Source organism: Protopterus annectens, chromosome 1.part0 (genome assembly GCF_019279795.1).
Source record: "Protopterus annectens isolate FY-2018-M chromosome 1.part0, PAN1.0, whole genome shotgun sequence".
In the NCBI taxonomy this organism is placed as follows: domain Eukaryota; kingdom Metazoa; phylum Chordata; order Ceratodontiformes; family Protopteridae; genus Protopterus; species Protopterus annectens.
In genome coordinates, this window is record NC_056725.1 from 1484244734 (window position 1) to 1484262321 (window position 17588).

Consider the following 17588-nt stretch of genomic DNA (forward strand, 5'->3'; position numbering starts at 1 on the left):
TTTCAGCTTCAGAATATCTACACCTTGGCTTTTACAGTGCAATATTTCATGCTTAGCAGCAAGTGTAGAAAAATCTCAATGCATTGTGTATTGGAGGAGGGGAATAAAACAGGTGAATAACTGCCACTTTTTTGAGTGGTGATGCTTTCTTTATTCCTTACCTAAACCATAAGGAAAGAATGATGGAAAGTCATACAAATGAAGTCTGGGTACTAGTGGCTTTACTTTGTAATTACCCCTTGATAATGAAATGTTACCTTAATACAATAAAGTAAAAAAAACTGACGAGCTTGCTGGCAGCTGAAAGTAGAAGCAATACATTATGTTGCCCCGATAACGGAAAAGTTATTCAAATTCAGTCATTTAATCTTCTGGAACATTGTCATAAGTCTCCAACCTCACGAATTCTGGCCTGAATTTCTTTTGACTCCATTTCCTGTAACCATTGGCCCCAATCTGTCATGCCTAGCAATAGAGCTCTCCTTAAATGAGCACTGCTTGTCCACGTAGCCTGTAGTACATTGGCAACACACCTGTCAGTGATTTTATCCCATGAACTTTTCACCTAAGTCACGATCTCTTGCAGGCTAGGCTTCACACAGTTCCCATGCTGATTTGTCTCCATTCTATTTTCAATGAAGTCCTTGAGTTCCATGTGCAAATGGTCCTTGAATGGCTTATTTATTGCAATATCAAGAGTCTGGAGATAGCCAGTCATTCCTGCGGGAATCATGATTTGATTTATTCTTCTCCATGCAAGGAATTTCTTCATGTCTATAGCACAATGAGTGCTGGCTGAATCCCAGACTAGCATATCTCTTTTGCCACCTCGCAAAACAAGTGGCAGCATTACATCGACCTACTTCCTTATAACTGCTTGTGTGCACCAGGCTTTTTCAGTTTCAAGAATGTGTAAATGCCTGAAACACTTTCAATCTTCTCTTTTTTGCCCTTACTAATGATTAGAGTTGGGGGTTTACTTTCCATCTAGAAGAATTGCCAAAATACAAGTAACACGTGCACTTTCGTAACCAGTGGAGGGAATGTAGATTGACTAAGCACCACTCTGATCAATTGTTTGAGATCCTTGTCCCAAAAACACTGCAGTTTCATCCATAGCAATCATGTTGGAGAGTTGGTATTTAGAAAAGTCGATGCCATCAACAAAGGACTTGAATGCAAGTACACGTTTAATAACTTCTGTATCTTCCAGCTTGAACAGTGTTGTTGATCTTCTGAGACGGTTCATATCGCTGAAGGAAGCCATCCAGCCAATGTTGTGATGCTTTGAATTCTTTGGGGATATTTCTAACTGTGGTGCCATTGCAAGGACAAATACTTGAATATCAGCCCTGCACACAACCAAAGCCTTTGCTCTCCTGTTAGCAATCCATTTACAGATGATGTCTCCCTGCTCAGGAAATAATGGTTGCTGACTTGATCCACACTTGCACTTCTTAGCATTTCCCTCGTCGGCCTGTTGACTGAGGTTATCATATGCTGCACTCTCAGAGGTCCAACTTCTCTTTGCAGAAAGCCATCAGATTCTTTCCCCGGGAGTCCTCCATGTTTCCTTTCTTGTACTCTATGGAATATCTTTCTTTTTGCACTCATCTTGGGGGGGGGGGTAATTGAAGACTTGAGACAGAAGTGGCAACCCAAAATGGCGACTGTTAAAACACTGCAGCCATTCGTTATCAAGTGCTCACATTTTACGTGCGTTGTCTATATTTTGACCAATCAAAGTACACTTGCCAGTGTTTATGGGCCAAGGATCTCCACTGTCAAGTGTGAGTGAGGATTAGGGTTGCACTAAGAATCGTGGAGGACTCCCAGGGAAAGAATCTTATGACTTTCTGCAAAGAAAAGAAGTTGGGTGTTCGAATGGTCCGAAAATGGCACACAGAGTACGATAACCTCAATCAACAGGTGTCAATAATATTATTTTATAATTCAACACGTCTGTCGTGTGATGTTGACTATCTTAAATGGGGCTTATTTTTGGGTAGGGCTTATATCATGGCCACCCTGGAAAACCATGCTAGGCCTTATTCTCTGGTTAGGACTTAGTTACGGAGAAATATGGTAGGTATGCATCAGGAGGCCCTGCAGAATTGCAGAGGCAAGCCCTGCCCTAGACTTAGAAAAGAGAGGTTGGTGGTAATGCTTTGTAAAGGTATGGACAGAGGTCCAGGTGGCCACTTCCAATATGTCCCTGGTAGGTACTCTGAGGAAGGCAGCAGAAGTGGAGGTTGCCCTAGTGGAGTGGGTACAGAGCAACTTAGGGATGCGTGTCCCATGTAGTGTGCAGCAAAAATGCATACAGTCTGAAATCCTTTTGGAAATGTGTTTACAAATGGCTGGGTCCTGTAACAGCATATTGCAGGCTGCAAGGCATTTGTGTGTTTCCATATGTAAACTGCTGTGTTATTTTTGCAGATTCCTTTACAAGTTGTCAAGAATTTCAGTCTGGGATTTCATGTGAATGTAAAGAAGTCTCTCATTCTTTCTTGCAGGATAGTGTTTCTGGGATGTCTCATAGCCATGGCTTTTCTTCATAGGATAAAGCAGAATTTTACAAGGAATAATTTCTAATATTCTCCAACTAGTCTCTGACATTTGCAAGGAATGTCTCCGAATTCTGGTTATGGCCTCTGAAATTCTCACAGCTCTGTTGGCTAGACTTCATATGAGGAATATTGAGAAGTTCTCCAAATAAGTTAACACCAGCACCCAATATAATTTCAAATTTAAGTACTGAGATTTGTAAAAAGAAAGTCACTGTGGTGGATGAGCCACTTGTCGCTCAACCCAGGTCACCCCTTCTCCCTTCCAGACTTTGCTCAGTGTCTAACCACAGATTCCTTAGACTTGAGTGGCAAGTGTTTCCAAAGAGATGAAAGTTCAAGGTCTGTGGATACGTGTCAAAAGTAGTGGTTCAAATCTCTAAATAATCACTGGGTTCCAGGCCCTTTACTGTTCACAGACGACACTAAACGTGAAGGAGTTGGATCCTACCCACTTTGCAGACTAGTTGTGGTAACCTGGGAATTAGCAACTTGGCACAGTCTATCTTTTCAGGCTTCTTGCATTCTGTCAGCAGAATATTGCTGTAGACAAGCTGAGCAGGACCAGGACAGATCCTTACAAATGTAAGTGTAACTTGGGGGGGGGGTCTTCCAAGAATGAATCCAATTGTGGAAACTCCTGTAATAGATGTGCTTGCTTGCATTCACAACAAATGGTTTAAGAAATTCTTCTCCTGAACTCTCTGCCTGAAGTCCTAGAAGGCCCATGCCCTTTCATTCCCAAGGAGGGGAATATTTCTCTCTCTCTCTCCATCCTTATCTCTGATAAGAGTCCTTAAGATTCAAAAGGATTCTCCCAGAATAACTGTGGTGACCCCTTTTTGGCCCATGAATAGTTTTCTTTCTAAATGGCCAAGGACCTTTACATTAAGCTTTCTCACAGGATGGACTTGATTAGATAGGACATGGATTGTTTGGTACACACCAGTCTTCAGTTTCTTCTACTCACTGCTTGGATAATATAATTTTTAATGCCTTTCAGGCACCTGTTTTCTGAGGATGTGCAGCAGGTATTAAAGAAAGCTAAGAAACCTGCTGCTAGAAAATCATATTTGACTAAATTGACAAGATTTTCTAGCTGGTGACAAAGTAAGAACCAGGACTCTTTTTCAGGCCCAGGCAGATAAGATTCTGCAGCATTTGCGAGTTATTATCCTCTAGCCTTTTCTATATTAAGATTGGTTTCTGTGCCACCTCAGCTTGTCTGCCACTGGGTCATCCTTTCTGCCCTGCCTCAAGTGTTCACAGTTTTTGTAAGGAGTTTTACATATCCACCCACTTAGATGGTTCCTTCTTTAGATCTTAATTTTGTACTGAAGAAAGTTGCACCTTCTGGTGACTAGCTCTTATTTTGATTCAACCTTATTTAATATTTCACAGGGCTAGGGTAACTTTGAGAACAAACCATTCTTTCATACCCAAAGTGGCCTCAGAGATTTCTTTGAGCTGGGCACTCCATCTCTCTCTGCCTCTCTTTTTTCTATCCAGAGTAATTGGGTGGGGGGGTGTTATATACACTGGATGTCTACAGGCAGCTCGGATGACTACATTGACAGGGCAGGACAAAAGCCTACAGAATTCTTTTCAACTGATTATTTCCTTTGTAGGTAAGAAAAAGGGGGTAATAATTGTCAAAACAGACAATGATACTTCCAGGCACGGTCAGTGCCCACTCTTCTAAAGCATTGACTATTCCTGTGGCTTTTTGGAAAGAAATGGACTCTAGAAATATACCAGATGCAACAGTTTGGTCATCTGTGCATACTTTCACTAAGTACTAATAATAAGACTCTATCTAGGTGCAGAGCAGGCTCTGCTGGGACTTTTTCTTCCTCTTTCCTTTCTTCTAAACTCTGCTATTCTACCCATATAGCCAAGGCTACTGTTGCAGTACTAACTGTTTCCCTCCATCCCCTTTATTTTGTTATATTTTATGCCAGTGTGTGAATGTTTTCCTTTTCCAATTTTTCCTAACACATTGTTGTCATGCAAGGCTGTACTGTGAGGAATGAAAACTCTTAAGGTTTGGTGCCCTAAGCTCTCCTCAAGCTGTTCAGTGGTTAGAGTATATGGAAAGTGTCCCTAAGCACTGGAAGCTTGCCTATTGTCGTATCCTGGGAGGAATATAACCTGTACAGCTTAGACTAATGGAACAGTGATATAGTCAGTCTACTACTATGTTAAGTTTACTTGCACAACTGTACTTCCTCATTTTAGCGCCAAGTTTGCATTCAAAAGATGACACTGGAATTTTATGGTTCAGGAACTGACACCAGCTAGTGGTTGTTCTGAGAGTCTGTGTAATTGTATCTATTTTTTCTGGGACTTTTTATGGGAATGGTATAATTGCAGTTGGCATACTACTTATGAGAAGGAGCTGACTGCAGTTGGCATACTACCGTGGTTTCCTTTGTAAACGGATTTTACTGAAGTATATATTTTGCAGTTGTGTAAATTTGGTACAAGTCTGATTTTTTTTTTTTCTTTTTGTCTTTTAAGCCGTGAAACGTACAATGCATTAACTAACTGGCTGACTGATGCCAGGACTCTTGCCAGCCCCAATATAGTTATCATTCTTTGTGGTAACAAAAAGGACCTGGATGCTGACCGAGAAGTCACATTCCTTGAGGCTTCCCGCTTTGCACAAGAAAATGGTATGGGAACCATTTGTTCTGTTCTGGTTTTGTGCCTTGAAATGCCATTCAGATACTTGTATGTAAATGTTTAAAGTATGTTACAAAAGTACAGTAGCAGTTTTGTGCTTGTATGTCAAATACTGTTTTTTTTTTTTTTTTTTTTTTTTACAGTACCTTACATTTCCTGCTTGAATCATTTTGGAAAAGTATTTTAATATTTTTATAGGTTCATAGATAGGTACTAGACTATTGGCCCTAGGGCCTATATAAGCCCAGCCAAAAAGGTACCCTGGCTTTCACCACCCAAGAAAATTATTTTCCTGTGCCTCTGTCGAGCAGAGTCACAGAAGTGATCCCTGGGGTGAATTTCCTATTTCCCATCCAATCATCAAGATTTTTCTTGAGTGCTAATGAGCTTTGTTTGATATAAGTAGGTAGTTTGTCCCAGAGTATGAGAAGTCTCTGGGGCAGGAATCTATCCCTCCAGCATGTTCTGTTTATTGTGGTGACAAGGTTTAGGTCCCTAGAGCGTGTAGCTCGGAGGGATTGGGATTTCTTTAAGTGGAGCATGTCCAACAGCTCTGGATTTTGACATAGCTTTGTATGTTAGGTGGAGATCGCCTCTGAGTAGGCGATATGCGACGGGGTATAGCTGGAGTTTTTTTTAGACTGTCTGCATAGGGCATCTGTTTGAGGCCGGTAATCCTCTTTGTGAGATATTTCTGCGGCCTTTCCAGTTGTTGTAGATGTCTTGTGAAGTACATAATCAAAACTGGCATTGTACTCTATAATGGGTCTAATGAGTGATGAGTAGTGGGGAACAATTACCTCTCTTTTCCTGGATGAGAAACATTTTGTGATGAGGTGTGCCACATAGGATTTCCTGACTACTGTGGCGATCTGATTATCAAAGGAGAGACTGCTGTCCACCTGTGTCCCAAGGTCTCTTATCACACTTTCAGTGTTAAGTAGACTACTGCCTATGTGGTAGTTCATGGGTACAGAGTTTTTACCAAAAGGTATGACAATGCACTTTTTGGCATTGAGCTTGAGGTCATGGCTTTGACACCAGGCATCTGTCTCAGTGAGGCCCTTTTGTAGGATGTCCACATCATTAGGAGTTTTGATTATGGCTCCTAGTTTTCAGTCATTTGTGAACTTCATTAGCTAAAGACCTTCTGTGTTAGCCTGTACTTCAGAGAAGTAGATACGAAACAGGAGAGGACCCAGGACTGAACCCTGTGGTACTCCACTTGTCACTGGTCTAAAGTCGGATTTGGAGTTTGCTACTTTCACAGTGTGGGTTTTGTCACTGAGCCAATTGGCAACCCATCTTGTGACATAGGGATTTATACCTAGTTTAGTGAGTTTATCTGTAATTACAGAGTGGGGGGTGGTGTCTAAAGCCTTGGCGAGTTTAGATAGGCTGTGTGAACCACCTTACCCTCATCTATGGCTTTCGTGACCGCTTCAAAGAAGTCAATCAGGTTTAGGAGACATGATCTGCCTTTTACAAACCCAAACTGGGTGGGGTCCAGAGTTTGGAGATTACCAATGTCTTTGTTTAGAAGTCCCATGGCCCTGCAGATTAGGCTCGTCAGGCTAATGGGGCGGTAGTTCCTGGGGACCGTGGTGGATCCCCCTTTGTAGACTGGGATAACTATCGCTGTGCGCTATTCAGTGGGCACAAAGCCTGAGGTGAGGCTATGATTGAACATGGTACTTGGGTGTGAGGTGCCAGTTCATTCTGTAGTTCTTGTAGAATGCAGCCTGGGATGTTATCAGGTCTCATGGATGCTGTGTCCTTTGCTTTGGAGAGTGTGATTTTTACCTGTGCAGCCGTGATTACAGTAACTTTGCATTCTTCCAGTATAGATCAGATGCTTTAGTGGGTGAGAGGAGGGTAAAGTTAGCACTGAGCCTATCTGTCAGGATGTTGGCAATATCAGTTGGATGTTCATCGTGCTATACTGCTGCAGTCATCACACGTGGGTTATCCTGTTGTCAGGCGGTCCCACAGTCTGCCGAATCCCAAAGTCCTGGTCTGGAGTCGGTTGTCGTCGCCTCTTCCCTGACGTCAGTGCGACAGGGGTATAAAAGAGACAGCCGACGCCATTTTGTCCAATCTTTCTTGCCGCGCGGTGCCTGAAGCAGAAGCAGTACGCAAGTGCCGGTCAGCCAGCTCCTGAAATTTTTGAATCGAGTTTCAGCCCAAAGTCTTCTCTAAAGCTAAGTACCCCGTTGGGGAAACTTTTCTTGCCTCAGACCGATGTCAGACAAAGTTAATTGTATTTCTTGTGGGAAGCAAATACCTCATAAGGATTTTCATTTATATTGTATTCCTTGCCTAGGCCCAGACCACGACGTCACTGGTTGTCGGTTTTGTGCTAGGTTCAACAAACGTACAATTAAGCATCTGGCAGAATTCGCCCAGCATTATTTTGGCAGAAAATTTAACTATAGCATGCCTTCAGAGCAACCGACATCAACAATGATTAAAAAAATGCAAAGATAAGGACCGGCAGCCAAGGCCAAGACCAGATACCGAGGCCTCAGCAAGGCCTGACGCTGGTTCTCCGATTTTCAGCAAGGCGCCTTCGCAGCCCCTGACTACCGCTGATTTAGAAATTCTGATGGCCTCCCAAACCAAAGCAGTTGGGCCTCAGGAACCGGTTCCACCTCACTCCTCAGACGCCAGCCCCGATGGGGATCCGGAAATTTTGGATAGGCCTTCGGTCTCTGATGGTGTTTTCAAACCGACAACTATCTCTTCCAAGCCTTATGCTAAACTCAAAGCCCCCTTGAAAGTTAGAAAACCGGGGCCACACACCTCCCCACAGGCCCCTATGCCTAAAAAACAGATGTTTAAGATGGCTAAGGATTTAATTACCCTTATCAGGGGATCCCAACCCCCACCTGACAAAAGGCCTAGACTGGAGGAAGATTATTCTTCCTCTGACCAAGCATCCATTTCCTCAGGCATCTCTGACGACCAGGATTACTCCTTCCCTCCTTATGAAGACTCAGATGCTGAAGAGTCCATTCCCTCTGTCTCCCCCCTGAAGACTACTCTTTTGGGGAAACTTTACACACCATGAGGGAACACTTCCACTGGGAAGGCCAAGATTACTCTGACTCCAAGAAAAGACTCCATGAGTTTCTTCTTCTTCCACAGCATAGACCCCTGGCAATTCCACCAGTTTTAGACATTTTGGATGATGTTTTCTCTGAATCCAGTTTAAACCCAGATTCCTTACCTCCAGCACCAGCTAAACCAGACAGATACTACTGAGTTCCTGATACTCATAAGTTTCTATACAAAAGCCCTACTGCAAACCCCGAGACCATTTCCCAGGGTCCCAAAGGGGTTAAGGCCTCTACTGCTAAGAATCCACTTCTTTCTGAAAGAGATTCCAGAGCATTAGAAAGATGGGGAAAGAAAGTGTATACGTCTGCCACTTTGGCCATGAGGGCCTTAAACTGCCAATTCCACATGCTAAAATACCAACGGTATTTGATTACACAGTTAAAGCAGAAACTGATCCCTCAGACAGATCAACTTGATTTTAAAGAGATGCAGGATTTGCTGCATGCAGCAGAACAGGTGGGAAAGCATACCTTACAGTGTGGTTTTGATTCATTGGAAGCCTCATGTAGAGCAGCTGTCACAGGGTCTGTAATACGTAGGCATGCTTGGCTTAAAGAACAAGCCTTACCAGAACATGTCAAAGCAAAGTTATTGGATGCTCCATTGCAGAAAGATGTGTTATTTGGTGTCAAAGCAGAGGAAGTTTTAAAGAAAATGGAAGAATAGGCAAAATCTATGCAAACAGTTAAAAATTTTTTACAGGTACAACCTCCTCGTTTCAGCAGAAACTGGCCATCAAAAAACTGGTCCTTTCCTGCATCAGACAGACCCCAAAGAGGTAGGTACAGGTGCCCAAGGGGCAGAGGCCAGCCACAAGGTTCTTTCAGGCCTAGACAATGGCATACAACAACTCAGAGGTGGAGACGAAAGATCTCAACCCTTCAGGAAACAAACACAATGACTTCCCTCTTCGCCTGCCAAGCAAAATTGCCCTGGCAGCACCTTTGGGAGGAAAACTGGCTCAATTTCCACAAAATTGGCACATCATAACAAAGGACAAATGGATTCTGGACATTATTACCCAAGGCTACAGATTTCATTTCCACACTTTACCACGGATGAGACGCATGCCAAATCTGCCTCCAAACCAATGGGCAGAGGCTCAAACGCAAATTTCAGCTCTCATGGATATGAAAGCAATTCAGAAGGTACCTACAAAGGAGTAAGGTCAAGGTTTTTACTCGACTGTTTCTAGTTCCAAGAAAGGACAAAGCCTGGACGCCCATCTTAGACCTCTCAATTCTAAACGCATACCTGGAGGTACCCAAATTCAAAATGCTCACACTACAGCAGCTCCTTCCCATGCTGGGCAAGGAGTCTTGGCTGGTAAAGTTGGACCTCAAAGAGGCATACCTGCATGTCCCTATCAGACAAGATTACAGAAGATACCTCAGATTTTTGGCAGGTACAACGCATTATCAATTCTCTGCATTGCCCTTTGGCTTATCTACTGCGCCCAGAGTATTTACGAAATGCCTGGCATCAGTCATTGCATATTGCAGACAACGAGGAATACAAATTTATCCATATCTGGATGACTGCCTGATCCAAGCGGACGGCAAGGATATTCTATTACAGCATCTGGCTTTTGTAACACAGCTGCTCAGTTGCCTAGGGTACACAGTAAACAAAAAGAAGTCAAAACTAATACCCTCGCAACAGATAATATTCCTGGGTGCCAGCCTAAATACAATGGCCCAGATGGCTTACCTCACGCCAGACAAACAAAAACAATTGACTCAATACTTCAAAAAGATAGCAACTTTTACCCAGCTCACTGCAAGGAAAATCCTGCAGGCATTGGGGTTCATGGCATCATGCATTCAACTAATCCCATATGCAAAGCTGCATATGAGAAAATTACAGTGGTACCTGAAAAGTGTATGGTCTCAACACAGGCGCACAGCCTCAAAACAAGTATATACCTATCATTCCCTGCCTTCAAAAAGAGTTCCTATGGTGGGCTCAAGCATGTCAAATAAACAAGGGTCTTCCTTTCATCTTACCTCCAGCAAACCAAACCATGACAACAGATTCTTCAGACTATGCCTGGGGAGCACACATGGCAGGACAGTGCATACAGGGCAAAAATGGTCTGCAAAACAAATGCATCTTCACATCAACCAAAAGGAGATGCTAGCTGTGCAAAATGCACTGACAGCCTTCAAGGACCTCTTGCATCCAGGACAACTTCTAATAAGGACAGACAACACTACAGTTATGTGGTACATAAACAAACAGGGAGGAACACACTCCTACCCTTTATGCAGACAGGCTATGACCTTATGGAACACAGCATTGACCTACCAAGTACAACTACAAGCACAATTCCTGCCAGGAAAGGAAAACATATTGGCAGATGACTTAAGCAGAAATATGGCAGACCCTCACGAGTGGAGACTACACCCGCAAGTATTTTCAATGATAACTCAAAGATGGGGATGTCCAGACATAGATCTATTTGCCTCCCCCAGCAATTGCCAATTACAAAAATTCTGCACAAGGACTTATCACTCCCTAGCCTGGAAAGTGGACGCTCTATCATTCAGTTGGACAACACTGACAGTCTATGCCTTCCCTCCACTACCTCTATTGACCAAGGTATTATTGAAGGTCAGATCAGAGAGACCACAAATGATCCTCATTGCTCCAGACTGGCCACGCCAGCACTGGTACCCATTACTAAGGAACTTGACTCACAGCCCTCCATGGATCTTGCCTCAATTCCCACTACTGTTGACTCAGAAAAACTCTCAAACCCGTCACAGCCAGCTCAGAACTTTAAATTTAGCTGCATGGAGAATTCCTTAAATTATCAATCAACACTTCTCTCAAAGGATGTCCTGAATGTCATTTTGGAGGCTAGGAGGCCCAGCACCAGGAAGACTTACTCAGACAAATGAAAAGATTTTGTGCATGGCACCAGGCTAAAGGTCAAAATCCCTGGATACCAGACATTCCTCACATACTGCAATACCTAACTGAGATGCTACACAAAGGCCTTTTCTTCTCCTCCATTAAGATCCATGCTTCAGCCATTTCAGCTCAATATAATACGGATCCTCCAATTTTCTCACACCCTTTACTTAGGCAGTTTCTCAGAGAGGCTAAGAATATAAGACCCCCCCCCCCCCAGAAAACCACCAACACCAACTTGGGACCTGAACTTCATTTTAGAAAAGTTAACACTGCCTCCTTTTGAACCAGCCTTCTCAGCAGAACTACAATACTTGTCTTGGAAAACAGCCTTGTTACTGGCTATTACCCCAGCATGCAGGGTCTCAGAACTACAGGCTCTTATGACAGTGGAACCTTTCATCATTTTCCATCAGGACAGAGTCTCTTTACGAACTAACCCTACCTGCATGCCCAAGGTAGTATCCAGTGTGGCTTTGAATCAGACCATTCATTTACCCACCTTTTACCCTAACCCACAGAATAAAGGAGAAAGGCTCTTTCACTCTTTGGACATTCACAGACAGCTACGTTACTATTTAGATAAGACAAAGATCTTCAGAAAAACTGACCAGCTCTTTGTATCATATGCTGCAGGTTCACAAGGAAAGGCTATTTCAAAACAGACCATCTCCAAATGGATAGCACATTGTCTCCGCTTTTGCTACTCACACCATGGGAAGGCAGTGCCTGTCATTATTAGATCCCATTCTACCAGGGCTACTGCAACCTCAGCAGCCTTTCTCAGAGGGGTTCCAACCAAAGACATTCTGGAGGCAGCTACTTGGAGTTCAGTGCACACCTTTACAAAGCACTACCACCTTCCATTATACTCAAAAACCAGAGCTGGTTTTGCCACTGCAGTTCTGCAGGGCATCCTAGCATCACCTAACCCAGTTTAGTACCAGCCACCCTTCCATAGCTTTGGGATTCTACCCAAGTGTGATGACTGCAGCAGATGAACATAGTACAGTTTTGTACCTACCATAAATGTAAATGTTCGAGTGGTTATACTGCTGTAGTCCAGGTTACCCTCCCTCCATCCCCTCTACATACCAGGGTGTTCCATGTACATCAATTAATTGGATGCATGTCTATATGGTGTATTTGCTAACAGCTAGTACTATTGTTCATCTACTAAGGTATTGTTGCACAGCTATTGTATTGCCTTCCTAGTTGGGGGCACCTGATATTTGGGGCAAGAAAAACTGAAGAAAATGGTGTCGGCTGTCTCTTATACCCCTGTCGCACTGACGTCAGGGAAGAGGTGACGACAACTGACGCCGGACCAGGACTTTGGGATTCGGCCGACTGCGGGACCGCCTGACGACAGGATAACCCAAGTGTGATGACTGCAGCAGTATAACCACTCAAACATCTACATTTATGGTAGGTACAAAACTGTACTTTCTGTATATTTAGTGCCATTGTGCTGTAACTCAGAGCAGGTCTGGGTGTTGCCATTGAGATTCTTGAAATAGCTATAGAATGCTTTGTGGTTGTCTTTAGAAACAGTGGTGAATTTGTTTTCGTAACTAGCTTTGGAGGATTTTATGAGGGGCCTCAGCTTCTTACTGAGGCTGACCTGGGAGTTCCTCCAATCATGGGGTTTTACTCTCTTTTGCAGCAGTTTCTTTCTTCTGTTGTAGAGTTTGTTTGTGGCAGGGGACCACCAGATTGGCTTCCTTTTTTTTTGGAGGATAGCATCTTGGTCCTGTTAGGGATAGCACGGTCCATGCATTTGTGTAAGTGTTTATAAAGTGCATTTGTGTGGGATTCAGCAGTCGTACCTCTGTTGTCTGTCTGCATGGGTGTTGTGAAGTTTGCCACGTCTGTCTTAAGCGTGAAGTTGGCTTTGGAGAATTTTTTTACGGTTGTTTGCCTAATGAGGTGGGGGCGGGATGTGGATGTCTGGGGTGATTAGCTTGTGGTCGGATCTGACCAATGAGGAAGTGACCTCTGGCGTGGAAGACTGGTCGCCCATGTTGGTAATGACCAGGTCTAGGATATTTCTGCCCCTGGTGGGGGCGTGGATAAGTTGATCCAGAAAACGTTGAGCAAATGAGTTGGTACATAGTTTTCCCAGTTAATGGTGGGGTAGTTGAATGTTAGAAAAATATGTATTAATGTGTGTATTAGTAATATGCTTAGTGCATTCAGAGCCTAAAAGAGTTAACACATTTATTCTATTTCATACTGCATAAATCTGTACAAACTGCAGTTGCTTTCTGACCTTGTATTGTCAGCTAAATCTTGCTTGTGCCTTGGAAATTTACTGAGAAGCAGATTTCTGCTTTCGTTAGGAAAATAATGAATAGAACAATACTGCTTATATGAAACTCAGACAAGAAGTTCCTCTGTGCTATGAGAACATAAACAGCTGTAGAAGTAACAGATAATTAGGACAAAGCCTGCTTGAAAATATGAACTGCAATCAGCATTTGCTTGTATCTGTATTAGAAGAGTACCTTGAAATGTAACACTGTACAATAGAGGCTTGTAAGCGAAGTACTGGTCACCAAGGCCAGGTTGTTTTTCTGTAAAGTTTCTCACAAATCTAGTCATGTCAGCAGAAAATCTGAAGTAACATCTGCTGTAGTACAATATTTTAAAGTTGTGTTTGATTACGTCAGCTTAGAAGGCCATGTCTTGTAAAACAGTATAAGGATGAACATACTTCCTGTTAGTAGTTAGACAAATCCTTGTATTTGCATGTTTTGTCTCCTTGCTGCAAGTAAATTAAAGTGCCTTAACTGAACCTTACGTGTATTGGTCTTTGAATTTTTTCCCTTTGACATTGAAAATGCCCATTATTAGAGTGTTAGGTTGTACTCTAATATTTTCCAGTGTATCAAGAAATGAGGATTGGGAATCCTGGGGCATGGTGGGGGGATCTGTAGCAAGCTAAAATTTGGATTGCGGTCTTGCCCATAGTTGGTTGCACTTGGATAATCTCGGATGATGCATTATGCTGAGTAACTAGCCTGGAGGTGTGGACATCCTTAATGAATATGGACACGCCTCCGCCTTTAGTGTTTCGGTCCAGGTTAGGTGGCCGAACGTTGTGGTATGAACTATAGCCAGGTAATGCAGGGGTGCTCTCTGGAGCCTTGAACCAGGTCTCTGTCATTGCACAGATGATCTCCATTTTAAGGAGTGCAACGAGTGAGTGCATTTTGAGGTTTAGACTTCTAGTATTGAGTAGCATTACCCTCAGATTTTGTTTGCTTGTACCTGTTATGGTGGTGAATTTGTCTTTTGAACCTTGCCTAAAAAAGGCACTATAGGGGTGGTAAGAGCCTTGGCCAGTATCTGGTATCCCAAGGACGTAATGTGCAGGCCATCTCTGGTAAAGCATCATGGTTTGTCGATCATGTCATCCCAGGCAGACAGATACTGGTTCCCCTTAGAATGACACCAGAAGCATAGCCAATTGTTGAAGTCAGTCATTTTGTCCTTGTACTGTGGTATCATTCTGGGTGATGGCAGGATGCTACTCAGGTCTAGGGTCATACATGCCTGGGCTACAAGATCGGAGAGCTCCTCCATGTCTCTTTTCATGTAGTCCAGGGAGGTACGTCTCAGTTCATACACACCAACACAGACAATGAGAGTGTCATATTTGTACTTGTTGTGGAGTGACCTGAGTGGTACGTCTGAGAATAAAGACTGTATGTAGTCGTGCTGATGATGGACGTCATGTATAGTCAGAACTTTCTTCTTTCAGTCTGATATGAAAAATTAGCAGGGAGTCAGTTCCATGAAACTGAGGATCTGAAGTAGGGACTTCATTTGTCAGCAACCTTTGGGTCTTGGATCCGACTTTGGATCCGAGCTGGCAACTTATTTTACAGCTTATGGATCCGAGCTCCTAGCTCCTCCCCTTACCCATAATCCCCTGCCAACCCTGATTGACCTCAGATCTAGTTTGCCGCTCTTAGTAGAGACAGCTGGATTTTGAGCTCCTGGCGATTTGCACAGATAAGGGGTTAAAATTTTGTAAAATTAGAGAGTTTTTCTAAGTTTATTAAACAGTGTGTGTGATTTAGGTTTCCCTTTTGATATTTTCTTAATTTTTAGTGTAATCCCTCCCCTCGCTGGTTCGCAGAGTGTGTGTTGCTTGTGTTTTTGGGGCCTAGTGTGATTGTGTAGCTTACATTAGTTTTTGTTATGTCAGAGGCCCCAAAACCCACATTTTCCAAGTGCACCGAGTGTGGCCATAAGCTTTCACCGGCAGATGGCTACACTCTGTGTGTTTGGTGCCTTGGGGTTGAACAATTGTCCTCTGGGTGTGCCATTTGCGTGGCGTTCAACCCCAGGGCACTGAAAGAACGCAGGTCGAAACTGATCCTGGCGGGACTTTTGCCCCCGGATTCGGCTTCGGCCTCCTCCGCTCCCGTGGCACCTCCTCCACTCCCGTGGCACCTCCTCAGCCTTCGGTGGTGGCCACTCCTGCCCCCCTTCCCCCGGCCGGGATTCAAACTCCCACTAAGGCGCTGGTGGACAGGGAGGCCAGGAGGGAGAAAAGGAGGGAGAAGCACCACAAGTGGTGGGCCGAGGCCTCCGCTTCGCCCCCCCCCCCCAGCTAAGCGGGCTTCTCCCTCCATGGCTTCCAGGTCCCCTCCTCCTCGGATTCGATCCCTTTGCTTTTCCCCGGGACCCAAGGAGGAGGAGACCTGATCTCTGTCGAGGTCATCGAGGCGGCATTCCCGGCCCGCCTCGGTGGCCTCGTCGAGATCTACTTATAGTCTTTCTGATGCAGACTTGGACCGGATGATGAGAAGGTTCATCCAGGCCCAGCTTTAGATGGGAGTGCTCTTGCCCCTCCCTTCGGGGGGGGGAGCTCGACACCTTTTTTTGCCCCAATAGCTCCTTCTCCAACCCGCTTTCTGGGTTAGGAGTACTCGGAGCCGGGCAGTGTTGGAGCCGGGGGTGAGTCGGCGCCGACAGTACTGGGTACTTCGGATCCGACCCTGCCCTCGAGTCTGTCGGGTCCTTCGTTGGATCCGACCTCTCGGAGCCGTGGGCCGAGCTTCGGATCTGAGGGATTCAGTGTGCCTTCGGCTCCGTCCAGGTCGGAGCACACGGGTCCTTCGGATCCAGTGGCCTCTGCGCCCGTTCCGATCCCTTCATCGGATCCGAGTGGGAACCGGCTCCACCTATGCCTTCGATGTAGTGGAGAGGGCTCTGTTGAGAGCATCCGGACCCCCCCCCGGTCCTTGCATCGGCTCCACCCTGCACTCCCTCTCTGCTGGGTCAGGCTTCCATCACCCGGCCACAGGGACAGCCTGCTTCGATGTCCCAGGTTGTTCCACTGGAACAGGATATTGCTGGTGAGACCTCTTCGGACAGTCCCCCCGAGGAAGTGTCTCGCAAGCATAAGTGTAAGAGGAGACACGTGGACTCCCCTGAGTCCTTAACAGAAGACATGGACTTGGATGAAGGGGAAGGCTCCCCAAGGTCACCCCCTGAGGATGTCTCCTTTGGAGACATCAATGAAATGCTCAGGATCGGGAGGGGTGGTCTGCCCCCAAGGCTTCCTCCGATGAGTCCTTGTTCCTGGAGGCATTCGAAGCAGGCCCGTCTACCTCTTGGGTGTCCCCTCCGGCCGACCCCCTGGTGGACCTTATCACCACCAGGGCGTGGAAGGGACTGCACACTGTGGAGGAAGGGTCCCCCCATAGATGTCATGTTGATGGCGGTAGCCACGAAGAGGGAATTAGCTCAGGAGAGCCCCTCTGTCCATCCACCGAGCAAGGAGTCCCGCTCGATGGATCGCCTCTGGAAGCGGGTATTTAGTTCAGCGACCTTCTCAGTAAGGTCCCTGAACTACATGGCACATGTCATCAGGATGCAGCGAGATCTTATCAAAGAATATGATGCTTCCCCCCTAGAGTCTATGTCGGCGGAGGACAAGCAGTTGTACTCTACTCGTATGGCCACTCTAAGATCAGTTTCAAATACCTCTATGCGGCTTTTGTCCCATGCCACAGAAGGAGCCGCTAGAGCCAGCGGAGCGGGTCTAGTCATGAGACGTCAGGCCTGGCTCTGACATTGTGACTTCACGGAGCCCTTCAAGGCATCCTTTGCGAATGCCCCCTTTGATGGTTCTGCCTTGTTTGGCAAGACTGTTCACGAGACACTTGTCCAGAGCGAAAAGGACGGGAAGACGTCTGCCGTCGGAGTCTGCTTCTCTGCTCCCCAGAGGTCCTTCTCCAAGAACCAAAAGGGACAGAAGAAGATGTGGTTCCGGAAATCGCA

At 45.1% G+C, this 17588-nt stretch overlaps 1 protein-coding gene across 1 annotated transcript in view; it reads left to right on the forward strand.

Annotated features, from left to right (window-relative positions):
• Positions 1-17588, forward strand: part of RAB4B (RAB4B, member RAS oncogene family) — a 523428-nt gene that overhangs the window by 383232 nt on the left and 122608 nt on the right. Inside the window, exon 5 of the mRNA XM_044072539.1 lies at positions 5088-5242. Within this exon, the coding sequence (XP_043928474.1) occupies positions 5088-5242 (155 nt within the window). The remainder of the gene's footprint in view (positions 1-5087; positions 5243-17588) is intronic.